The sequence below is a fragment of the Propithecus coquereli genome, unplaced genomic scaffold (assembly GCF_000956105.1).
Source record: "Propithecus coquereli isolate 6110/MARCELLA unplaced genomic scaffold, Pcoq_1.0 Scaffold153, whole genome shotgun sequence".
In the NCBI taxonomy this organism is placed as follows: Eukaryota; Metazoa; Chordata; class Mammalia; order Primates; family Indriidae; genus Propithecus; species Propithecus coquereli.
Window position 1 is genome coordinate 4,687,365 of NW_012139747.1, and position 27,299 is coordinate 4,714,663.

The 27,299-nt window shown below is 37.4% G+C and overlaps 1 protein-coding gene across 1 annotated transcript in view; it reads left to right on the plus strand.

Annotated features, from left to right (window-relative positions):
• Window positions 1-27,299, plus strand: part of MACROD2 (MACRO domain containing 2) — a 2,082,072-nt gene that overhangs the window by 1,962,204 nt on the left and 92,569 nt on the right. The window contains 2 exon segments of the mRNA XM_012640501.1: window positions 5,062-5,124; window positions 9,287-9,355. Coding sequence (XP_012495955.1) covers window positions 5,062-5,124; window positions 9,287-9,355 — 132 coding nt within the window.

Below are 27,299 nucleotides of genomic sequence, written 5' to 3' on the forward strand. Positions count from 1 at the left end.
TTTACATTAAAGTAATGAGGCACCCAACTTAGAAACTTTTCTAACAAAAATTATTAAAGTAGATCAATCAGCTAATGACCCTTCCAAAACAAAATTTTTAAAGGTTTAGAACTAACCTTTCCTCCCTCCTTTCCTTCTTCCCTTCCTTTCTTCCTGAAGCCATTAAGCAGGGCTGAGAAAGGGAGCTGGGTAGGGATGGGGCAAATGCCCAGCACAGAGCTTGGGCAGAGTCAGGAACATCTCTGTCCCAGATTGAAGGAGACCAAAGAAACATGACACTAAATGCTGTATGTGACCCTGGATTGCCGTTAAAGATATTATTGGAAAGCCAGCAAAACTTGAATGTGGTCTGCAGCTTAAATAGTAGGATTGTCATCACTATTAATATCTTGATGGTTGTATTGTGGCTACGAAAGAGAATGTCCTTGTTTGTAGAAAATATGCACTTACACACTAAAGGATTCGGGGATGATGATGGTGATTATGTCAGCGATTTACTTTCAAATGATTCAGGGAAAAAAAGGAATTTTCATGTACTGTTCTTGCAACTTTATGTTGTTTAAAATAATATCTTTCGCATTAAGAAAATAAAAGTTTGGAGTTATAGCATTGCACCCACCTGACTTAAGTGCCAGACAGGTTTGATTCTCAATGTTCTTTGTGTTCTATGTCAACTCAGTGAATCATATGAGATTATCATGTTCAGTATTTTTGCTGGCCCATAATTTAACTCTCTTACCAAGATAACAAATATAAGTTATGTTTCCAGGGAGGCAGTAGTGGGGTCTGGCTTCAGCTGACTGGGTTAAAAATTGTCCATCATCGCTGTAACTTGCTAGCTGTGGAATCTTAATATCTCTTTGTCTTAGTTTTACCCACCTTACGTGCTTTTATGAGAATTAAATTTGATAGTCTAGACAATTAGTGGAACATAGGCAGTATTCAAGACACATTAGCTAGTATTATCCTGTTGCCCACATAGCTCTATAAACAAAACATAAACATTATATTGATGGCAGTGCACACTTTTTAGAGCATTCCTCTTAGGTAAGCTAAATTTATTTTTCACATGTGTGTCTTCTAGAGAATTCTGGAATGTGTAAGATGAAAATATAATGGATTTGAATATTAAAGACTTAGTTCTTTATAAATAAATTGAGTGCTAACTAACTTTTAAAAAAAGTTAACTTCAAGCCTTCCTGAGCTAAGAAAAATAAACATACTGTATGTATTAATCACAGCTATTGCCATCATAATGCTGCATAACAAATGACCCCAAAATGTAGTTTCCTACAACAAAAATAAAAATTCTCGTGCTTGCAGGCCTGCAAGTTGACTGTGGTTTGGCTGATGTAGGCTGGCTCAGCTGGGTGGTTCTACTTCAAGCTATGAGTTGTGTGCACATGGCTCCAGGCTGTGACATGGGTTCAAGTCCACTCCACATATATCTCTCTCATCCTCTTGAAGCTACAGGGGCATCTTCTTGTCATGGCAAATGTCAGGAGCGCAAGCACCAAATCTACTTGTGCAACACATGTAAGCCCTTTGCTCACATTATGCCCACTAGCATTTCATTAGCCAAATCAAGTCACATGACCAAGTCCAACATCCATGGGATGGAAATATTCTCTGTCTACAGTGGGGAAAATAAATATATTTATATATGTAATATATATATATTGCTAGGAGACTGGATCATTGGTCCCAATTCTTCAATCTGCAAACCTCTGATTCTGAATTGCCTATACTCTCCCTGTATCCAGGAATCTCAAGACCTTTATAAAAAAAGGCAAGAGTGTATCAGTAGGCAGTATACACCAGTTTGTTTCCCCAGTAACAGGAATGGATTTATTCTGATTTACTTATCCTTTCTCTTCATATATCCGTGCACAGTTCACAAAAGAAACTACAAATATCAAGATAATTTGTGAGCATCATGTTGAGATTTTGCCCTTGTAAAACTCTCCCATATAGAATTAAATATGAACTACATTTTTATCCTGGTCCAACCAGTGGTGTCTTCCTTCTACTTATCTGAATATACTTTGCATCAGGAGTCTCATTTAATTTCTATAAAATTTCTGAAATATTCTTACAGATAGTACATGCTCAATAAATATGGGTTTAAAGAGTGAGGGGGCAGAGCACTAATACTGGAAACTGAGAAAGATACAACCAGTGGAATTCTCAAGTTACTGTGCTTTTCAGCATGGGAAAGTCAAGTGTTATGCCACTCTCAACATGAATGCTATGGAAATTTATTATCTGAAGTAAATATGTGATCTTAAAGGTATATTAACTCTAAAATGTAGCTTCTGTGTAACATTTTTAAGCTAACAAAATAGCCTGGCATTTCCCTATATTGCTTCACATTTATAGAAACCTTTTAAAATCCCTTCTAAAAAGCGCAAGTTTGCATGCCCTACTCTACTTCACTTTTTAGTTTATGTGCTTTCTGTGAAGATAGCTAGACAGGGCTGATACAAGGAAAGCTTGTCCTTATCAAACACCAGTAGCTGTGTAATGTGACTTTTTTTCCTGCCAGTGGACACTCACTGTTTCACTAAGAACTCATCCATTTGAGGCATTTAAAATGGATGGAAAGTTATAAGCCAGCCAAAATGTCCTTCTAAAAGCAAGTGAAATGAATGCTAATCTAATTGCCCAAGAATGCGTATGCTGGGCTTGGAAAGCAAGACTTCTACATTGGTTCCCCCTGCTGGATTTGAAGATGCACTGTCTTGGAAACTGATGAAAGCAATATACCTGAACCTTTTTATCTGAGGGCACTTTACTCAAATGGCAAATCCGGCATTTTTCTAGAAAGCGTTTGCTCCATGATAAACATGTCAAGTGTTTCTTGAGTTTGGTTCCCAAGGGCAGGAATACTGCAAATAGAAAACTGTGCAGCCGAGACTCAAAGCAGGAAAGAAAAGCATGCCACTCAGATGTCTGTGTTAGGGTGGGCTGGCACACGTGGGGACTAAGGATAAAAGCCCAGAAGCAGTAGATTCCGTAAACTGCCAGACTGGTTGTTACTATTAGAAAGTTGGGTTTGGGAGTCTAACCATGAATTTCCTTTTTATTCATTTACAACCGCTGGAACCAATTCCTCACATTCCTGTGATTTAATTGCTGTCTCTCTTCTTATTCTTCCTCTCTTCATAAGAATGCCCTTTATTCCCACTCTGTAGGAGAGCTGGTAACCAGACTACTTTTAAAGGCAGCCCATTACCTGAAGATTTCAGGCCTATTGTGAACTGTGTTACAAGGCCTGTCTATTGGGGGGAGACAGGAGCTGACAGATTCCTCCTGGCTGACTCTGAGTCCACCACTTGGTGGGAAGAAGGGGGCTAAGTTTTTGGCACATGCTCCTGCATCAACTTGACCTTGTTAAGAGAGCAAGAACAGAAGAAATGACTGTTTGCTCCCAAGAGCAAAAGCCAACACTGTTACCTGTATGAAGAACCAGAATAGAGAAAATGTCAGATAATTGCATGGTGCTTGTAAATATGCCACTTAGAACACTGGATCCAGGTACATACAGAGCTGGCCCACGTTCTTAGAGTTATACTGTGCCCCCTGTGACAAATGGCACAGTGCCGAACAGAGAGGATTCTGCCATGTTATAGATTTACTGACTGCATTCTTCAACTTCAGGATGTCTCTTTTTTCATTTTGTTATCATTCTGTGATAACCTTTTACTTTCATTTAGGTCAAATCCAAATGTTTCTCTGTCTGAAACTTTCTTCTATCAGTTATTTTTCAGAGCTGCTAGGTGATATTGTTTCCGAAGTTCTTCTTCCAACTCTAGTAGTAGAGGCCTCCTGTGGGGAGGAGTCCCCATCCTCTTACCTCTGGATTAAGAGCTGGCAGTATTAGGAGATGATGGGTCAGAGCTCTCAAGCAAAACAAAGTTATGCGGTCTGCTTGTGGGTCACGGCTCAGCTGGATGATTCTTCTGCTCGTTGTGGCACTAGCTGATGTTACCACTCCGTTGCATTCGGCTGGCTGCTGGGCTGTGTTGGAAGGTTCCAGAAAGCTTCACTCACGTGTCTGCCCCTCAGACCTTCTCTCTCTCCATGCGTCTGTCTCCACTTGGTAGACTAGCTTCAGCTTCCTTACAACATGGTGTCTGGCTTCCCAGAGGAAGAAAGCAGAGGCCACCAGTCCTCTAAAGGCAGCTTGGGAGTCTCAAAATATTACTTCTACCACATTCTATTGGTCTAAACAAGTTACGGGACCAATCAGGATTCAAAGAGAAGGGAGACAGACTCTAATTTGTGAGATACAAAGCACTCGTGGCTATCTTTAACCCATATTAATATAGACTGGTAACTTCTGCTTCTTTGTTTTTTTATCCTGCACTACATATTTTCTATTTTCTTCCTGTGCCCTTAGATAAATTATCATTTTATTTACTTTATTTTCCAAAGAAAAAGCAATTTGGAGACCCTTCTAGCAATGAATTATAAAATCATGCCTTTACTTACCTTTGAAAAGGTTTTAAGACAAAAGACAATGTTTTTAAATAGTTACTAGTATACAGCCTCCATTGTACCTGTCCATTTATTTATTTTTCAGAGTTACATACTATGGCATAAACTTGAACCAACATAATCTGTTCAGGACAAAATATTTTGTAGCATAGATATGTTAGACTGTCACATGCAAGTTAACGGAAAAATCAGCCAAGCTTCCTTACACAGTGCATGTTACTTGAGACAAGGAAGAAAAGCAGACAGGAATTGAAATCTGTATTGCATTTTGGGACATGCCGAGACAGGAGAGAGGTGTTACCAATATTGCTGAGTGAATTTTGTTTACTGCAGTTCAACATTTCATGTAGCAATGCATGTTAGAAGGGATGAGTATAAATGTGCCTATTTATGTAGGTAATTTTTTCTGTTCCATGCCTTTGATTCATCTCTCTGCCTTGCTTATGGGGAGTCATGCTACATTGGTTACAATTAATTTCAGTGCTGCATATTAGCCATAAAGAGATATTTCATAAATTGACTTGATGCATTTTTTTCTTCCCTTTGTGGTTTTCTTGAAAGATGAGAATGGTCCAGAGGAAAAGCAAAGTGTGGAAGAAATGGAAGGGCAGAGCCAAGAAGCAGGTGGGCTCAGATTTCTTTTGAGGAGTCTCCTAGGCCTCATCCACAGAGGTGAACAATGACTTTATAACTTTCACCAGATTAACTCCAGTATTCATTCAGGTCTCCCTTAGGAAGCCGCCAACACTTTTAACTATGAGTTGACTATGATATGTGTTGACTGTGATCAAACAGAGTGATACATTCTCCCATCTCATTCATCAATTCATTTTTCTTCCCTATAACAACAGTTTGCTTGGTAATGTTCTAAGAGGGTCAGGAGGAGGTTGGAAGTGCCAAGCCAGAACTTGGCTGGCTTAAGTCAGGCCAAAATTAGCAGATTTAGCTTGAGGGAAAAATGAAATAAAGACAGTTTAAAGGAAATGAAGAAGAGGCTTTCCTTGCACATTGAGTGGAGTATTCTTTACTATTTTGCATTAAATTTTGAAGAGCCATGCTTCTGGTTATTTCTCTGCAGTTGTGGGATACAGTGCCATGGAGCCTGACTACGCCACACACAGTGCTCTAAGTGAGATCTGTCATCATCTCTGTTCACTAAAGGACATATGTGTCAATTGAATGCTTACAGATGCTACACTGTACATGAGAAATTGAACATTTTTTAAATAAAGTAGCACTTAAGGCTCAAAAGGGATTGGAATCATCTTTGATTTATTATCTCTTCCTACCCATTTTTGTACGCAGGCACTCTCCTTTAAAAGAATGATAGACACAATCATGCAGTTACCAACATCACTACCAAAATAAAAAATCCTTCTTCCCTTTAGTTTTCAAGTCATTCTCTCAGTTCTAATGAGCCTCACGGAGGGGCACCTTTGGAAGAGTGGGCTCTGTGTAATGCGTGCCAGGCACATCCTAGGCCATGTGCTGAACTCTTGGAATTAAACCAGGTACTATGATAAGTTTTCCACTGAAAACTTCATACATTAACCTTGGAGCTTTTGCTAGGGAACTAGAAGCTTTTATTATTAACCTGGAAGATGGAATTGAAGGCGGCCAATCAGAGAAAGCAATGAAGCAAGGCAGCAAGGACCTTGTGTACCTGTTATTGGGTCAGCTGGTTCCCTTTGCTGCAATGTGGTCCTTGCAATGAGATGAATTTCTGATGTAGCAAACTGTTGTTATCCAACCCCCCCCCGACCCACACACATCATCATGCTCCATAGCATATGAGTCTTATGTGAAAAGCTGTCACTGTTTTTACTGTTTGGGGCTGACAAGTATTAGTCAACTAACTGCTGACGGCTAAGGCCATTCTCTGACTATTGAGGTCTCAAAGGTTTTATTCACTCACTGCTCTGTCCCAAACTGCCTTTTTTTCCTACCCGTGTATATACAAGTGCACATGCATTTATATGTATATATATGCATACATATTTGCTATGCTTTATTTATTCATCCTTTTCCCCTTAATCAGTTGAAAACAGGTAGTTTCTTTTTGGATTTGGGATCACCTTGCCTGTGAGCACAGGGAGTTAGGATGTCAGCCCTCTTCTCCACCTCCTGAATCTGATAGCGTTATCACCACAAGGCAGGCACCTCTCAATGTAAAGAAGAGTCCTAAACCCATCACTGAGTGGCATCTCTCGCTCTCTGAGTAAGCCTGCCAGCTGGACCAGACTTCAGTGACAGGATCCATCTATGATCCTGGCTGGTGTCAACATACATTGTTACATTCTCTCTGCTATTTCATAGCTTCTGTAATCAGAGTGCAGAGAAATTGAAGATGTAGTTCTGGTCATTAAAGCCCTTTTGACTTGCTATTATTTTTCCAAAATGAAAATATCTTTTCATTCAATATAATTTCCAGCTTCAATTTTGATTATATAACCTTGCAGGCCTCTTCTACATCATGAAAAAAACCACAATCTCAAAACAGCATAATCCAGCAGTTTTGACTGTTGGGATCATCGAGTCAAATAAAAGTTGTAGATAATATTCCTAAAAAAAGAATCACTTTACACCTATCAAGGATTTAATGGGTCCCAGGCACTGTGCTGACCACTGAGAATATGGCAACAATTGATAAGGACAATATTCCTGCTTCCATTTTGGGAGGGGAATGAAACAATAAATAAAAAAGGATGAAAATATCAACAATGATAAGTGCCTTGCAGAGAAGTAAGGTGACATAGAAGGAATACCCAGAAGGCAACTTTCCGTTAGCTGGATTTGGGAGGACTTTCTGAGGAAGCGATTGTTAAAACGAAAGCTGAATGACAAGATGCTGACAGAGTATTCTACGTCCGACCGAATACTATTTGATTTCATAAGAACTATGAAAAGAAGTTAAGAGAAGATTGTAAGTATCAGACAGACATGATTTATGTTTTAAAAAGCTGATTTTGCCTGCGAGTGAAAATCAGTCCAAAGAAGCAAGAGTGAGTCCAGTTAGAAGGCTACTGCAGAAAAGCAACGATGGCGGTTTCTAGAAATGGAGACAAAATGGACTGAAATGTGCCACATTCTGGAATCAGACACAATAGGACATGCTGATGGATTAGATGAGATGTATGAGGGAAAGAGGGACCCAGGGTAAGTCCTAAGTTTTTAGCTTCAGTAACTGCATGGATGATGTATGGAAGACTGGACACAGGTTTTGCTGAGAAATTTAAGAGTTCAGCTTTGGCCACAGTAAATTTGAAAGGATTCTTTGCCATGTGGGATGTCAAGACACCAGTTATTCAGAGATGTATCAGTCCAGACTTGTAGGGAGAGGTGTGGAGCACAGACTCAGGGTGGAGAGTCACTGGCCCAAGGATGACATTGAAAACCATGTGACTGGGTGAGGTTTCCTAGAGAGAACACATAAATGATGAAGACTATGGGCCCAGGACAAGATGACCTCTAGATATATGGCAAGTGAGGATGGAGCAGCCACAAAAAGAAAGGGCTTTACAAAGATCAGAGGAAAGACTGTGAAATGCTACTGAGAAGTCAAGTAAGATACAAAAATAGGAGTGACCATTGGATTTGCACAGGAAGGTCATTGGCACCTTTGATAAGACGACAATCCTCAGAGGAACTCTGGAGGAGAAGCTTTGGTGTGGATTATGGAGGGAGAGCAACAACAAAAGCTGCTTTCAGGCAGCTTTGCTGTGACAGGAAGTAGAGAAAAGGGGGAGCTGTTGTGACATCGGGGAGGGTTAATATAGTTCTTTTTTTTTGAAATAGGAGATTGTCACCTAACAGCAGAAAGTGATTCATCATCTTCAGTTATCCCCTACTAAAAATTGTATCCTCTGTTCCAATTGAGACCTGACCTAAAAGTAACAGTATATGTACTACGGACAAAAGATATGCTAGAAAATACGTGCTTTGCTTCCAAATGTGTGTTAGTTACCATGTTTATGTGAGTTACCTTGACCCTGTTATTGCATGAAAAAATATATTCCTTTTCGAATTATCAGATATTAACCACTCCAAATGATTTCAATAATCCTCACATCTTATATTTACTGTTTTAGTATCAGTAGGCTAATTTTCTATTATCCTGGAGGCCAAAGATGAGTAGTCACAGTGGTGCTGATGACACTGAGAAGAGAGATCAATTCTGACGAGGTTAATTGGTGCTGGGAGGGGGACAGAGACCTCCAAGTCCTTACTCCCCATTTTGTTCTTGGGTGACATGAAATCTCCAAATGGCTTCTGGAGGCTTCTGCTGAATGAACCCCTTCTCCCAGGCCTCTGCACTGACAGCCATCAGAGCTGTTCCCTGCAGTTTGACAGCCTGGCATAATGGAGCAGAAGTGCTGTGCTAAGAAAAACCAAACTTTTAAAAACATACATATAAAAGCACTTTATAGAAACTTGCAAGCATATACTTTCTTCCACAATCTGTTACTAAGCAAATAACATACCATCCTTTAAGAGATGAGGAAGAAGCAAAATGCCAAAGTATACTGCTACCAACAAATACTATTCTTCATTAAAAAAAAAAAAAAAAGTTTATATTACATTGGTCTCTGTCTTAACTGAAGGTGTCTGTTTCACTAATCATAAAGAAAGTCCCAAACCACTAGCCCCTTCAGAGATCATTCGGTGTAGTACAGCATGAAATGGGCTTATGTTTTCTTTGGTGGAACAGGGAGGGAGGTGTGGGGGCAGGAAAGCCACAGCTTGACAGGATGAACTCTGAGGCAGTGTTTCTTTTTTTGCTTTATAGATGGAGTCACCACTGCCACTGTGCCCAATCCTGCTTCAGAAGAGGCAGTGGAAGCCTCTAAAGATGAAGGTAGGAGGCTACTTACTACATCTAAAAATTGTAGACTCTTAAAGGAGGTCTGCTTGGGCTTTGTTTAGATGAAAGACAAGCAGCAAGCAATGTTAACTAATTCTCTTTAAGCATCTCCATTTCCAACAGCATGAAATGTCCCACTCATGCTCTTTTATTCCATATCTAGCCTTTTCAGAGTTTACATATATGTTTACATCTATTCCTCTGGAAAACAACTGTTTAGGAAATGAAAGAATGATCAGAGAAATTAAGTGTAGGGAAGGTATTTATTGGAAATGGAATTTGTCAGTTCTGCTATTTACAGCTAATCATCAGGAAAAAGTTCAAAAGAGTGGCATTTGAAGACCAGGTACAAGAGTGCCCTTCTCCAAGACGGAAATATTTGAAGGCCATCCTTAGAAATTAATCTTTAGCAAGAGCATTATTCTCCATTCGGTGGGCAGTTACTGTGAGGAAATGTTACTGACCCAAGTATCCCCACAAGAAAAAGTAAAATAAAATTTTACTTTTCTAGGAGACAATTTGAGGGAGAAGGAGTGGAGACATTGATGTGGGCATGCTAGAACGTAAAACAGTTATCTAAGGGGAAATAAAATAGACCTTTCTTTTCTCTCCCTCCTGATTGATTGACAAGTCCCCAAACAAAAAGGATAGATAGTCATACCTCATTTTATTGCACTTTGCTTTGCTGTGCTTCAAAGATACTGCATTTTTACACATTGAAGGTTTGTGGCAACCCTGTGTGGAGCAAATCTGTTGGTGCCATTTTCCCAAAAACATGCGCTCCCTTCATATCTCTGTGTCACATTTTGGTAACTCATGCAATATTTCAAATCTTTTTGTTATTATAATTGTTGTGGTGATCTTTGATGTTACTATTGTAATTGTTTTGGGGCACCACGAACTGCACCCATATAATGTGGTGAACTTAATCAATCAATGTCATATATATGTATCCTGACTGCTCCACCAACCAGCCATTGTCTCCCTTTCTTGTGGCCTCCCTACTTCCTAAAACACAACAGTATCTAAATTAGGCCAATTAGTAACCCTGCAATGGGCTGTAAGTGTCCGCCTATAAGAAGAGTTGCACATCTCTCACTTTCAATCAAAAGCTAGAAATGATTAAGCTTAGTGAGGAAGGTATGTTGAAAGCTGAGATAGGCTGAAATCAAGACCTCTTGCCCCAAATAGTTAGCCAAGCTGTTAAAGCAAAGGAAAAATTCTTCGATGAAATTAAAGGTGCTACTTCAGTGAACATGTGAATGACAAGATAGCAAAACATAAGAATCTTTGCTGATATAGAGAAAATTTAATGGTCTGGATGGAAGATCAAACCAGGCACAACATTCCCCTAAGCCAAAGCATAACCCAGAGTTCATACTCTCTGGGACAGATGGTTGGGGCTTAAATCCTGGCTCTGCTGCTGACCATTTAGATGACATGTGACAAGCAATTCAAGGAGTTAACAAGTAATGAACCTCTTTGTGCTTCAGTTTTCTCCTCCATGGCATGGGGACAATATTGTTTTGTCTACCTCACAGATACAATAATACAAATCAATTGCTTAGACTGCTTGCCTGGCACACATGCAGACTGGGCTTCCCAGAAGATGGACTGAGAAGGAGATTAGGAGGCAGATGTTTATTAGAGAGAGCTCTTGGGATCAACCCCTGTAATAGAAAAAGGAAAGAAGCAGAACTAGGTAGAGGGAGAAGTTGAGCTACAGTGCATTCTTAGAAGATGTCTCAGCTACCCGAGCTGTTCACAGTTGTGGTGAGAGAGTCAGGCCATTAAAACCTGCCATTGATAAGTCATTTGACACCTGCTTCCCTGGGAAGGGAGTGTGGCCCCAGAAACGTGGCTTTCTTTTAAGGTAATCTTGGAAGCCAGAGATGGATAAAATCTGTCAGCACCTGGGAGAATAAATTCTTCCTTCCTAAAGGCGGATCTGGGTGGTGATCCAACATAGCATCCTCTATCCCATTGTCACTTTTAGTGATCCTTTTCTTGTTCATTGCCACTTTTCAAACGAATCCCTTGGCACCTCCCTTTCTACTGTGCAGATGTATGTTCTGACATCCTGGTTTTAAAACCATTTGGTGTATATATAAAAATGTAACTAATGTCAAATGTCCACATAGGTTCTGATAGGAAACCCTAGGTCGTAGAGAGAGAGAAATAAATGTGATTAAGTCAGAGTGAAAAGATAGAATGTGGTGTTTATCTTAAGCAAAAATGTTGAACATTCCAATTATTTAGTTTGTGATAAAAATTTTAAGGTATCATGAAGTTGAATGGCAGAGTTTAAGAAACAAGAAAGAGGGATAGTCTAATTTGAATGTTTCAAGCTGAAATTTTTCCTGTTGAGTTGTTTAGTTTGTAGCTGTCACGCCTTTACAGAAACATACTGTTTGTGCTATTTATTGACACTTTTAGGATCTCACACCATTAATTGCTCATGCCAAGATCAATTTTTTTTTAGAATACTTTTAGAATTTTTTGTTTTTAAAGACAGGGTCTCACTCTTGCTCAGGCTGGTGTCAAACTTCTGAGCTCAAACAATCCTCCCGCCTTGGCCTCCCACAAATGCTAGGATTACAGAAGTGAGCCACTGCAGCCCAGCCTAGAATTTTTTTTATATATAAAAATTTTTAATGGTGGCAACTCCATCAAGGAGTTCTGTCATATATCACAAATGCAGTTCATGCATAAGACTAAATGTCTTGCTCACTTCAGCAGCACATATACTAAAATTGGAAGATCAGTATGGTCCCTGCACAATGATGACATGCAAATTTGTGAAGTGTTCCATATTTTTTCCCCACAGCTGACTGTTTCTGCTTATCTTCTCAAGAAGGACCCATCCCTCCTGTCCCAGACCCACACTATACCTGCCCTTTTCTTGCCTGAGCATTCTTCCAGAGCAGGAGATCACCCCACCCCTTATTATCACAGTCAGCACCTGAACCCAGAGAGGCTTGAGGGCAAGTTTGCCAGCTCACTCTTGGTCTGGTCCCCCCAGGTCTCAAGCATACCATCCAGGGGCTTGGGAACAGGGAATTACCTAACCTAGTCTACTACCACTGGCACCTGCACACTCTCCCAGAGGTCCAGCCAAGCTAAATGACCAGCAACACCACAGTGGGTACCTACCTATATGAGCCAAAATGCAGTGTACCTCTCCTTCTCTACACTGAACAGCAGAGTTCCTGGCAGAGGAGAATAGGTGAACCACAAAGCTATCTGTTTTGAGCTAACAAAAGTTCTAAATGAGAATGAGCCAGTATAAGAACTCTGGCAACATGAAAAAAACAGGCTGTTTTGACACCCACAAAGGATCACACTAGCTCTCCAGCAATGGATTCCAACCAAAAGGAAATTTTTGAAATGTTAGGTATGAAATTCAAAATATGGATCACAAGTAAGCTCAATGAGATCGACAGAAAAGTTGAAAACCAACACAGAGAAACCAAAAAAATGATTGAGGACACGAACAAAAAATGCACTACAAAGATAGATAATCTAAGAAAGAAACAACAGAACATCTGGAAATGGAAAAGTAATTTAAGGAATTTCAAAATACAGTGGAAAGTGTTAGGGGTGGGAATAAATCCCTTTGATAATGGGAGTTTGGATTTGGTCAAGGGGCTGCGCTTGGGGATCTGGAGGACCACATGTGGCCTTGAGGCCACAGACTTTGAATTGACTCAGTCAATAATGAAAGAAAAAAGAAGAAGAATGAACAAAATCTCTGAGAAATATGAGATTATGTAAAACACACAAATGTAAGAATGATAGGTATCCCTGAGGGAGAAGAAGTAAAAGCAAAAACTGTAGAACACCTATTTGAGGGAATAATGGAGGAAAACTTCCCTGGTATTGATAGAGATTTACACATCCAGACACAAGAAGGTCATTGAACACGTGGAAAATTCATGGCAAATAAGATATCGCTGAGGCACACAAAGTGAAGGAAAAAATCCTACAAGCTTAAAGATGAAACCGTCAAGTAAATTTCAAAGGAAAACCCATCAGACTAACAGCAGACTTCTCAGAAGAAACATTACAAGCCAAAAGGGACAGAGGTCCCATTTTTATATTAAACAGAATAACTGCCATCCAAGAATTTTGCATCCTGCAAAACTAAGTTTCATAAATGAAGGAGAAATAAAATCTTTCCTAGACAAGTAAACACTAAGGGAATTTGTCACCACTATATCTGCCCTACATGAAATGCTTAAAAGTACTCTATACATGGAACAAAACAATCAATACCCACCAGTGTAAAAACACCCAAAAGAAAAAATCTTGTAGATCTTATAAAACTGTAACACAAGGGGGGAAATAAAGAAACAAGATAACAACCAATATGGTGACTAGAACAGTATCTCATATCAATATCAACATTGCGTATAAACAGTCTAAGTGCCCCACTTAAAAGATATAGATTGTCAGAATGGATAAACAACACTACTCGAATATATGCTGTCTTCAAGAAACCCATTTAAATTGCAAAGATTCTCAGAGACTGAAAGGTAAAAAACAAAACAACAACAAAAAATTGCACACAAATGGAAACCAAAAGGTAGCAGGAGTAGCTATTCCTATATCAGATAAAATCAACAACAATAAAAAAAAAAAGACCAAGAGAGTCAATATATAATGATAAAGGGATCGATTTAACAAGGAGATATAACACTCCTAAATATACATGCCCCTATCACAGGAGCTCTTATATTCATAACACAAATACTACTAGACCTAAGGAAAGAAACAGCAACATCATAATAGCTGGGGACTTCAACACACTGGCAGGATTAGACAAATCATCAAGGCAGAAAATCAGCAAAGAAACACTGGATTTAAAAAGAACTCTCGAATGAATGGACCTAAGAGACATTTACAGTACATTCTACCCCAGAACTACAGAATTATATACATTCTTCTCATCAGCACATGGAACATTTTCCAAGATAGAGCGTATTTTCTCAGACCACGGTGGCATAAAAGTAGAAATCAATTCCAAGGGGAACTCTCAATACCATACAAATATATGGAAACTAAGTAACCTGTTGCTGAATGATCCTTGGGCCAATGACGAAATCAAGATGGAAATCAAAAAATTTTTTGAATTGAATGACAAAGGCAATACAAGCTACCAAAATCTCTGGGAAACAGAAAAAGCAGTACTAAGAGGGGATTTTATAGTACAAAATTCTGGCATCAAAAAGACAGAAAGATAACAAATTAACAGGCTAATGTTATACCTCAAGTCACTAGCAAAAGAACAACCAAACCCAAAGCTAGCAGAAGACAAGAAATCACAAAGATCGGAGTAGAACTAAATGAAATGGAAACAAACAAAAAAAATACAAAGGATCAATGAGACAGTTACTTTTTTGAAAAAATAAAGAAAATGAATAGATTGCTAGGTAGATTAACCAGGAATAGACAAAAAAGGATTCAAGTAAGCTCAATCAGAAATTAGACGATTGTGAAAACCTCTATACCCACAAACTAAAAAATCTAGAGGAAATAGATAAATTTTTGAAAAAACACAACCTCACAAACTTGAATCAGGAAGAAACAGAAATCCTGAACAGACTAATAACAAATGGTGAGAATGAAACAGTAACAAAAAATCTTCCACCAAAAAAAAAAATAATAATCCTGGACCAGATGGTTTCACAGCCAAATTTTATCAGATCTACAAAGAAGAACTTGTACCCATACTGCAAAAATTATTCCATAACATTGAGAAGGAAAGAATCCCTCTAAATTCATTCTATAAAGCCAGTATCACCTTGATACTAAAGCCAGGAAATGACACAACAAAAAAAGAAAACTACAGACCAATATCTCCCATAAACATAGATACAAAAATCCTCAACAAAATACTAGCAAACCAAATCCAATAGCACATCAGAAAGATAGTTAATTCACCATAATCAAGTAGGGTTTCATCTCAGGGATGCAAGAATGGTTCAACATATGCAAATAAATAGATGCAATTCACCACATAAACAGAATTAAAAACAAAAACCATATGATCATCTCAATAGATGCAGAAAAATACTGCATCCCTTTATGATTAAAAACCTCAACAAACTAGGCATAGAAGAAACATACATCAAAATAATAAAAAACCATGTATGACAACCCCACAGCCAATCTCATACCGAATGGGGAAAAGTAGAAAGCATTCCCCCTAACAATTGGAAAAAGACAACGATGCCCATTGTCACCACTTCTATTCAACATAATATCGGAAGTGCTAGCCAGAGCAATCAGGAAAGAGAAAGAAATAAAGGGCATTCAAATCAGAGAAGAGGAGCTCAAACTATCCTTGTGTGCTGATGATATGATCTTATATCTGGAAAATCTTAAAGACTCCTTCAATAGACTCCTAGAATTGATAAATTCAGTAAAGTCTTAGGTTACAAAATTAACGTACAAAAATTAGTAACATTTCTATACATTAATAGCAATCAAGCTGAGAGTCAAATCAAGGATTCAATACCATTTACAATAGCTGCAAAAAAAAGAAAATACCTAGCAATATACTTAACCAAGGAGATGAAAGATCTCTACGAGGAGAACTACACAACACTGATGAAAGAAATCATAGATGACACAAACAAATGAAAAAACACCCCAATGCTCATGGATTAGAAGAATCAATATTGTTAAAATGTCCATATTAACCAAAGTGATTTATAGATTCAATGCAATTCCCATCAAAATACCAATAATGCCATTGTCATTTTTCACAGATCTAGAACAAAAAAAAATCGTAAATTTCCTATGAAATCAAAAAAGAGCCCAAATAACTAAAGCGATCTTAAGCATAAAAGAATTAATCTGGAGACATCACTGTACCTGACTTCAAATTATGCTACAAGGCTATAGTAACCAAAACAGCATGGTACTGGTATAAAAAACAGACATAGATCAATGGAACAGAATAGAGAACCCAAAAATAAAACTATGTAGCTACAACTGAGTTTTGACAAAGCAGACATAAAACATACACTGGGGAATGGGCACCCATTCCATAGATGGTGTCAGGAAAATTGGATACCGACATGCAGAAGAATAAAACTGGAGCCCTATCTCTTACCACATACAAAAATTAACTCAAGATGGATTAAAGTCTTAAATGTAAGAACTAAAGCCATAAAAATTCTAGAAGAAAACATAGAAAAAACTCTTCTGGACATTAGCCCAGACAAAAATTTATGATTTAGACCCCGATGCAAATACGGCAACAATAAAAATAAAGCAGACTTAAGTAAACTAAAAAGTTTCTGCACAGCAAAGGAAATAATCAACAGAACAGATAGTCCACAGAATGGGAGAAAATATTCACAAACTATACACCTGACAAGGGACTAATACCCAGAATCTATAAAGAACTCAAATCAGCAAGAGAAAATAAATAACCCCATTAAAAAGGAGGCAAAAACATGAACAGATTTTTTTCAAAAGAAAATATACAAATGGCCAGCAAACATATGAAAAAAATTTCAATATCACTAATCATCAGGGAAATGCAAGTTAAAACTACAATGAGATACCACCTTACCCCTATCAGAATGGCCATTACTAGAAAGTCAAAAAATAGATGTTTTTGTGCACGCAGTGAAAAGGGAAAAGCTTACCATGTTGGTGGTAATGTAAATTAGTACGACCTCAATGGAAGACAGTATGGAGATTCCTCAAAGAACTAAAAATAGACCTACCAACTGATCGAGTAATCCCACTACTGGGTATCTACCCAAAGGAAAAGAAGTCATTTTATAAAAAAGACACCTGCACCTGAATGTTTATCACAGCACAATTCATAATAGCAAAGATATGGAATCAACCTAATTGCCCGTAAACTGATAAGCAAATAAAGAAATGTGGTGCATATGTACCATGGAGTACTATTCAGCCATAAAAGGAAAGGATTAATGTCCTTTGCAGCAACTTGGATAGAACTGGAGACCATTACCCTAAATGATGTATCTCAGGAATGGAAAAACAGATACCACATGTTCTCACTTACAAGTGAGAGCTAAACAATGGGTATGTAAGGTCATAAGTGTTATAATGGACATTGGAAACTAAGAAATGGAGAAGGTGGGAAAGAGGTGAGGGTTCAAAAATTGCCTAATGGGTACAAGGTACATGATTTTGTTTACTGGTACACTGAGAGCCCTGAGTTCAATTTATACAATTCATCCATGCAACAAAAAACACCTATACCCCTAAATCTATGGAAGTAAAAAAAAAAAAAAAAAAAAAAAAGACTAAATGTGAAATTTCAAAGGTGTTACTGAAATCATTAATATTCATTAACCTATTTATTCAGGGATAATAAAAATGTTTTAAAAACCACATTAGTATGTAATCTAGTTTCAATTAAAAATAGAGCATACAGGATATAATTTTTGCCTTATTTCCTCTGAAATAGCATGTGCTGAAGACCACTGTTAATTGGTTATCAGTTCAAAGCTTAGACTAAGTGTCCAACATTTATGGAACTGACATCTTGACTGACAGATGCATAGCTTAAAATGAAAAAAAAAAGAAAAGAAAATTCCCACTGAAATCCTCCAAGATTGAGGTCAAGATGAGGTTAAAAGGAAGTCATATGTGTTGAAGATTCATTTCAAACACTCTCCATTATTAGCTTTCATGCAGAAATATCTCTCCTCTGTGACATCTATGCTATTTTAGAGCTCTGCAGTTATAAGATCGCATATAGAAATGCTTATTACACTCTCCAGTTTAAGTGGCAGAACATTTTTGCTGATCAAAACGTCCTGAAGGAGCCCTTGCTCTCTTGAGTTTGTTTTCAATCTTTGATCCTGACCAAGCATCTTCTTGAGCTTTGGAATCACTGATTGGTTGTTTTTTCTCTTCCTGATATGACTCTTAAGCATTTTGATACTCATTCTCTCATTTCCAGCTTTGCTTGTTGGCGGACTGGTTTTACATATGTTATAACTTCTCAAGGATTGGAAACAAGCAAACAAAACATGAGATTGGCTAATGTCAGTTTGTTTGGGAGATTTTTTTTTTTTTTTTGAGACAGAGTCTCACTGTGTTGCCTGGGCTAGAGTACCGTGGCATCATCCTAGCTCACAGCAACCTCAAACTCCTGGCTGGGCTCAAGCGATCCTACTGCCTCAGCCTCCCAAGTAGCTGGGACTACAGGCATGCACCACCATGCCCGGCTAATTTTTTCTATATATATTTTTAGTTGTCCAGCTAATTCTTTTCTCTCTCTCTCTCTCTCTCTCTCTCTATATATATATATATACATATATATATATTTTCTTCTTTTTTTAGTAGAGACGGGGTCTCGTTCTTGCTCAGGCTGGTCTCAAACTCCTGAGCTCCAATGATCCTCCCGCCTCAGCCTCCCAGAGTGCTAGGATTACAGGCATAAGCCACCACGCCCAGGCAGGAGATTACATTTTTTTGAAAAAGTAAAACAATTATGTGAAAGTTGACATATTTCAAGAAGGGTTATAACCCAGGGTGTCTTCTATGCCAGCAATTGTGTTCTAATGTTCTCGGCCTATTCCCACTGGGAACCAAGAGCCAGTGCTTGTCTACTTAACCCATGCATCTGCTAACTGTGCAAGCTGCTAACAGAAGGAGGTACAACTCCTTGGCTTATGGATCAAGAACTAGATTGTGAGCTATACACTGAAGACACCTGTTTCCAATGAGTCATTCTAGTCACAGAGTGTGGGCAGGAGTTGCGCTGGGAGGATGAGATATGAGAAGAAGGAAGGCTGATGAATAATTCATCCCCACAAAGGATGTGGCTACTGGGATTGAAATCAAATTGACTCCAAGGTAAAGCTGGCCTGGGAAAGTATTTGTGAGTTGATAGGAGTTCTGACGTTATTTGTAAAATAGAACATGTGCTTGTCTATTGAGGAGTTCTTCCTCTACTTGTTAAAATTGCTCTATTGATTTAATGGTGGTTTGCATTTTAAATCCTTAAAAAATATTCAGGAGTACAAGTGTTAAGGTTATTTACTTTAACAAAAGCACAAGCGATAAGATATAGGAGACATATAAACACGGGAGTAAAATTCACAGGAATATCAAGTACTCTGGTTGGAACTTCTGCAAAGTTATCACTATTTAAGATACAGTCCATCTCCAAAATCAAGAAAAACTCTGTTTTAGTTGTCTTAATACTCATCTTCACCCACAACCAAGGCCAAGACACCTTACTGGAAATAATAGTGCTGTTTAAACACATCCTGATTCACCTGTCTTATTATTTAATCAGTACCTAATTTGGATTTGAAGGTCAACTAGACCAAATTATATGCTCATTAATATTAAAAGCAAAATCAGTTAATACACAGGAACACACCCAGGCTTGTGTTCCTTTGAAACTCCAAATACGTCACATCATTGCTGTTTGGTATGTCACCTGGCAAAGGATTTCTTAACCCTTAATCTAGTTTTAGACCTTCTAGAAGTCGAAGTTGCTGTAGGAAAAGGGAAAAGCTACAGCAAGAGTCAGCCTTGTCAAAGAGAGCAAAGAGAAAGGTTATGATGAGGAAGCAGATTCAGGACAGTGAAGACAAAAGCATAAATGATTCCATCCATTGAGCACTATGAGCCTGGCCAATGATGGGGTTAAAATTGGTCTGAAAAATTGCATCGTTTCTATTCTTTGTCTAAATTGCTGAAGAGAAACAAAACACTGGGCCACCCATGAAATTCCTCTCAAGCCCCTCCAGGCTAATTTTTCTTAGTCCTGTTCCTGCTCTTGGTGACCACCTCCCCCTTCACGCCCCCCTGTTAAGTGTCCTCACCTTCTCCATCACAGTGAGGACACAGCTCTCCTCTGCCCTGGATCTGCATTGATAGAGCGTCTGAATATGCTTTAGCACCCCCGAGTTATTACTCTTGGATTTTAAGAATCTTCAGTGTGGAATGAAAGCGGCTGCCTCTGCTAGGTTCAGTGAAGGGGAAAGTACTAAGATGCATGGAGTGTCTCCTGGAGGCGATGCTTTACATTTATGTACAGCGTAGTCTTCATTTCTCAAAAGGGTAACCCTGAGATGCAGAGAAGGGTAGAGAAAAGTACTTGTGCAGGGTGGGGATAGAGGAACCTCTCTAGTAGTGTTAACTGTCAGCACTAAATCGCTATATGAGCTTATGCAATGCTTTAAAAAAGGTAGTATTTATGCTATTTTAATATAAAATTATTTTTCTGTTTAAAGAATACATATTTAATGTTAAAATATTTTAAAATGCAGAAAAATATAAAAAGTAAAAGCATATAATGATTTTCCCTTTAAGGATTGAACTATAAAAAGAAGTCTTTATTCTTTCATTTTGTTTAACAGTACACTATGAATATTTCCCCATGTCTTTAAAAATTCCTCAAAGGCATGATTTTTATTGGAAGTGTAATATTTCATCATCTGGTTGTCCCACAATTTATATAGCGAGTGCCCTCATGTTAGATTATTTCATTATTTACGGTTTTCTATTGTAAGTAATCGGGAAATGCAGTGCATACATTTTAGATAAATCTTTCATCAGTTGCCCAGGATAAATTTCTAGTTTTTTGTTGATTTACTAAGTTAAAACATTTTTATTGCTTACATGTATTTTCTTATTTGCAAAGTAATGTGTGTTTATTGTATAAAAAATAAGCAAAAGAAATGAAAAATGTCACTCATATTCCCAATCCCCAGAAATAAGCATATGTAATATACTGATATATAAACTTCTAATATTTTTCTAGGCAGTCACATATATATGGAGTATTTTTTAGGGTATTCTGCAATTCATACAAGTTTTGAATTCTGTTTTAAATATAACAGTTCTTCCCAGGTCTTTTGATAGTCTGACACAATTTACTTGTGCATTGCAATAAATAAATGTTTACACTTACCCAGTCTCCATTTTAAGTTGTTTCTTTACTTTCAGTTTTCCATTTTATTCTAGCCAGGAACATCCTTTTAACTTTGTGAAATGTTGTGAAAATTCTAACAAATGGAAATGCATATAAACATTTGTTTTTTCCTGTAACGAACAGAGTTCATTCCTTTTTCTGATACCTTAAATAATGTATGTTCATTGTAGAAAATTCAAATAATGTAAAAAATAAAAACAATCATGAGATAACTACCATTCACATTTTAGGGACCATCCTTTAATGCATCTCTCTCTGAATATATGAATACAGTTTTATATAAACATGTATATACATATATATTTAATACATTAATATAATAAATATGGGAGAGATATATATATAATGTATGATTTTAATGCTATTTTCTTTTTATCATTTATTTACTTCTTACCTTCCAATCACTAAGAGATTAAAGTAGAGTGATTAAGAGTCTGGTCTCTGCTCCCAGCTACCTGGGCCCAGATTCCACACTACCTGACCTAGCTGTGTGATCTTGGACAAATTACTCAGTTTCTCCACACCTCACTTTCCTCTTCAAGAATAATAATAGCACCTACCTCACAGAATACTGAGCATTAAAATGAGTCAATCCCTTTCAAACATTTCAAGGTGTGTCTGGCACATAGTAGGAAACGCAAATCTTTTAGCCATTATAAAATACGTATATATGCTTATTTTACAAATATTGTAACATATTCTACACACTGCTGAACATTGCTTTATTACAGACAGCAAAACTTTGTGGAAATCCCTCCAAGTCATTTTGTGGATCTAATTCATCCATTTTAAAGCTCACATGATATTCCATAGTTTGGATGTACCATAAATTATTCAACCATTATTCTGTGATGAGCAAGCACTTTCTTTTTACTTTACTGCTATACAAACAATGTTGCCATAGACGTCCTTGCCCACATATCCTTATAAGCTGGTGCTTTTGTTTGTATGGAAAAGTTTCCAGGAATGGGAGTTCTGCTTTAAGGAGTATATATTTTTAATAGATATTGCCAAATTGCTTTCCCATCAGGCTATAACAATTCCTGTTTCCATCAGTAATTGTTATTTTTATATTCTTTCCAATTTTTGCCAATTGAATAGGTATAAAGTAATATCTCATTATTACTTTTAAAAGGTCAGTATTATTATCCCAATTTTGCAGGTAACTGAGGCTCAGAAAGTTTAAATAACTGGTTCGGTTACCCAAAAGGTAGAATCAGAATTTGGAAACTAAGTCTGTTTGAATGCAAAGGCCATAGTTTTTTTGTTTTTGTTTTGCCATGCTGCCCTCCCATATCATGCTTTTGGAGCAAAGGACATTTCTCACCCTGGGGGTGGGATGCACAGAGGTCCAGAGCAGTCAGAGGACAGCATGGAACCCTGTGCAAGGCAAGCAGGGCAGTTTGGAGCCAGCTGCTTGCTCTGTATCCGGACCTTGATCCTAACCTGGGGCCTACAATAAAATGAGTATACAGAATATAAACTATGTCTCCCACAGGATATAAGTCCAATCACTTTGTATGACATTCCTGGCCCTTCTGTGCTTCCTTATACCCTGCATGTGCCCTGTTCTGTAGCCCAACTCAATTATTTGTCATTTCCCAAATGCCACTGGCCTACAGCATTCTGCTATCACTCTGTAATGTCCACTTTGTTTTCCATTCTGTGCATTAAAATCCTGACCATTTTTTAAGGTCAATTCTAATATCTTACATTTACATCGATCCTTTACTCACTCCCTTCCCTCCTTCCATCATAGTTATCTGACCAAACATTTTAATGACAGAAATCACAGTAGATAATGCAGGGGTGGAGGAGGCAGCTGCCCATTTTCACCTTTCCTAATTTCTCTCCTCCTCATTACAATTCACCCCACATAGCAATAAACTATCCTCTTTCTTGGAAATCTGTTTGTGAAGCTTTAAAAGTTGTCATGTGGCTTGTATCAATATTACATACAGCATATGTCTAACTCCCTAGAATGTAAATCTCTTGAGGGCAGGTATCAAACCTTCTTTGTTTTCATGTTCTATACAAAGGCCAACACAGTGAAGTATGCATAGTAGGTCCTTGATATTTGTTTAATTTAATCCAAAGGAATACATAACAGTTTGTATGACTCTGCCGATGATTCAACAGTTCCCCGGAAAATTTAATTGAGAGCTATGCATCAAATTAGAGACTTCTACATTTTTCTAGAGTTATGTGATGAGAAATTATCTGAAACTTTCTTCATGAGAATTAACTGGAGAATTAGATATAAAACCTATCATAGAAAATGGGCTACTTATAATACTCCTAATATCAGAGCTACTTTCTCAAAATATTTTTTTTACTATTATTAAGAACGAATTCCCTTTCAGAACTCTATTTCAGAAGAAAATGTTCTCAAAAATCTCAGGCTACAGAAATATAAAAGGTAATTTCAAGCCAGAGATTTCCCTACTTGATTTCAGATTTGGATATTTTTAACATCTAAAAGAATAAAACTTTTTTAAAGTGGCAAATATATATACATTATTTGCTATGGCTGAAGCTAGTTATTTATGCTTAATTTTATGATGAAGCTTTTGTGATATGCTTTTCAAATGCTTTGATTATCTGTATTAAATAGGTGTAAGTTATTTATCTATTTTTGTACTAAAATTATATTTATCTATTTAATATAGTTTAAAATATTCTTAAGTGGCAATTGGAAGGAAAATGGTAGTTCTCTTCCAATTACACTTTAATATATATTATTTTTCCTTACTAATTAAGTATGGCTATGATAATATATCTGTAACAGGTCAATTGTATGATATCTTGGGACATATTCCTAAAGATCTAGTGAATGAGATTTGGAAACCAAATCATCACAGAGTAGGACATGGGGATTATTTGGGTAGATTTGTAATCCCTTTGTCTAACACATTATTTTGGACCTAAATTTAGAACCAAATAGGTCTAAATTTATAGGAGCGTCCCTGTGATCAAATTCAGCGGTCAAGTTTTTTGCTTCTTGGGCCAAGCCATGTAGCCTTTATGAACCTCAATTTGTTTGGATTCACATCACCATTGTTGTGTGGCCTTAGGTAACTTTCTAAGCACATGCCACAGTTTTCACATTTGGAAAAAGGAGACAGTGATAGTATTTATACTATGGGGTTGTGAAAAATAAAGAGTTAATATTTGAATTGCTTACAGTAGCTTCTCAAACATATTAAACTTTCAAAAATGTTGACAATTTTTTTTTTATACTTACTGTTATTAAACTTATGTACTTGGCTTTAGAATCCTAACTACTCCAGGTAGGACAGTCATATCTCATTGAATCATCCCCAAATCAACAATGTACTGGCATGGGAATGCAGATTAGAGAGGTTCACTAACAGGTAACAGTCAAAACATTTAACATATGTGGCCTAATCCCAGACCATCAAGGTGAACATTCTGCAGTACACTATACTGGAGTATACCAAATATTGAAAAGCAACTGGAATAAACTATACAGGCAGACAAGAACACTTGAGAACTCCCTACGAAGTCCCAATTCATTCACAGGGATTTGATAACTGAGTAGCTTGGCTTGAATAGTAGAGACTTTCCTTCTGTCCCTTCCATATATTTTTCTATCCGCTTTGTGTTTTATTCTCTTATGGATAAGACATGGAATGTAAAGCCCATAATCCATATTTTAGAATACTTTTGTGAGCATTATCTAATAAAAGTAATCATGTATCTTCAAAACCAGCACACTTTTGAAAGTGATAGGGGAAGCTGTGAATAATTACACCAGGACAATCGACCTGGTTCACCAGGACTAGAGAAACCCAGGATGTATACTCTCCCAACCAAAAGTGCAAGAAGTCTTTTCTGTCTACAAATTAAAATAATATTTCTCATTAGTATCAAAAAATGTTTAATTTTAACTCCTAAAAGTCTACTATTTTTAGAGTACATTTTTTCTGACCTTGTCACTTTCTTGTTAATTAATGTAAGAAATAATAGTTGGAGTGACTCTTTAGAATATTTCCACAAAAATTGGTATGACTAGTCAAACTATATAAACACAGAACATCTGCTAGTTAAGTGTAGTCTATTTTTCTATGAAATGTCATTAGAGTCACAGTGATTTTCAAACTTTAAAGTGCAATTGGACTCAAATACACATTAATATTTGAATTAAAAAATACATACTACATAAGTGTTTTAAAGGATTTCCAGAGTTAATTATGAAGATATATATTTCTAACACTACATAAGATACAACTCAGCTGGGCGTGGTGACTCGTACTCGTAATCCTAAGCACTCTGGGAGGCCGAGACTGAAGGATGGCTTGAGGTCAGGAGTTTGAAACCAGCCTGAACAAGAGTGAGACCTCCCTCTCTACTAAAAATAGGAAAATTAGCTGGGTGTCATGGTACATGCCTGTAATCCCAGCTATGCAGGAGGCTGAGGCAGGAGGATCACTCAAGCCCAGGAGTTAGAGGTTGTGATGAGGCCACTGCCCCCTAGCTGGAGCAACAGAGCAAGACTCTGTCTCAAAAAAAAAAAAAAAAAAAGATACAACTCTACTCATAGCAGGTAGATCCTGACAGCAGGATGAAGAAGGAGGGTGTGTTAACCCAACCAAGGCAGTGGGTCCTTGCCCCCAGGAGTCTCCAAACAGCCACGAAAAGCCTGAAGGTCTATGTGTCACCAACCAATCATTATAAATAAAGTAGACCTGCTTTTTCAGCCCCATCAAAAAAACAAAAACAAAACAAAACATGACTGTACTGAAAAACAGATTATGACAATGGTTCACGGAGAATGGCACATAACCATATTCGACTGGGCAAAGACACTAGAGACAGATACTTCTTTTGAAGTGAATTCACTTCAAACCCACAAGCAACGCAGTGGGGCTCTTGCTCAGATATTCCCATGTCTACAATTGCATAGCATCCTTGAAGATGTTAATGGGTTCCTTGGTAAATGAGTTCAGCAATTGAAAATCTTTGGAAACTACAAGGTTAGACAAAGTTAAGTAGTTTCTATAATGGAGAACTTCTCAGAGCCTTCAATGCATACCCTGAGAGGCTTGGGAGATTGAAGTGTATGGCATTTCCCATCTTAATTGACCAAATCTTATTTTTGAAAAGTTTTGTTTGTTTGTGTTTTTTTTTTTTTGGTAGAATATTTTTTAAAATCTTACAAAACACACTTTGGGAAAAAATCCACACCCCATCCAGAAGCATTAAACAATCTATTAACAGTTTAAAGTTTTGATTTCAATAAATTACACTGTTATAATACAAAATAAGGAATGGTAAAATTACTTTTTAAAAATGGGGCCTGACTTTATCTTAAATTTGCAGTGGTACAATGGTAGTAGGGAAACATTCTCCCAAGTTTCAGAAAATAACGTAGGCCTATCCTAATTTTCGACAATAGATTTTCCCAAGTAGAAATGTTTTGCTCTGCCTCGTTCTTAATGATGTTTGCTGTCATCTATTCTTCTCACCACTATTCCCAGGAGGATATGTTTATCTCTAAAGACAGAGAAAGAGAGAGAGAAAGGATGTTTCAACTGCTGTATTCCTTAATAAGAAAATAATAATTGGTTAGCTAGTGGCAAAGACTGGAACATTTTTTAATCAAGTACAAAGACAAAGTTTCCTAATAAGCATTGATGGCATTTAATGGAAAGTTTGTCTTCCTATTTCATTTTGAAATTAGCCCTGATATTTTGCACCAGATGTGTCAAGTTAAAGTGGGAAGGCAAACAGATTATTTTCCTCAGGCATAAGGGACAGTGACACTCATATAAGCATGTATGTACTCAAAACAACACACAAACAGGCACACACAGTTTTTAAACCCAACACAAATCTGTGAAAGGCAACATTTTTCCTAGCTTGTTTCTCTTATCCTGGAAGACTCAAAGGTCTAAGATTTTCAAAAAGCATGGAAACCCATTACACTTCTTCAGTTTACCTAAACCATCCATAAATGTTGTCTAAGTC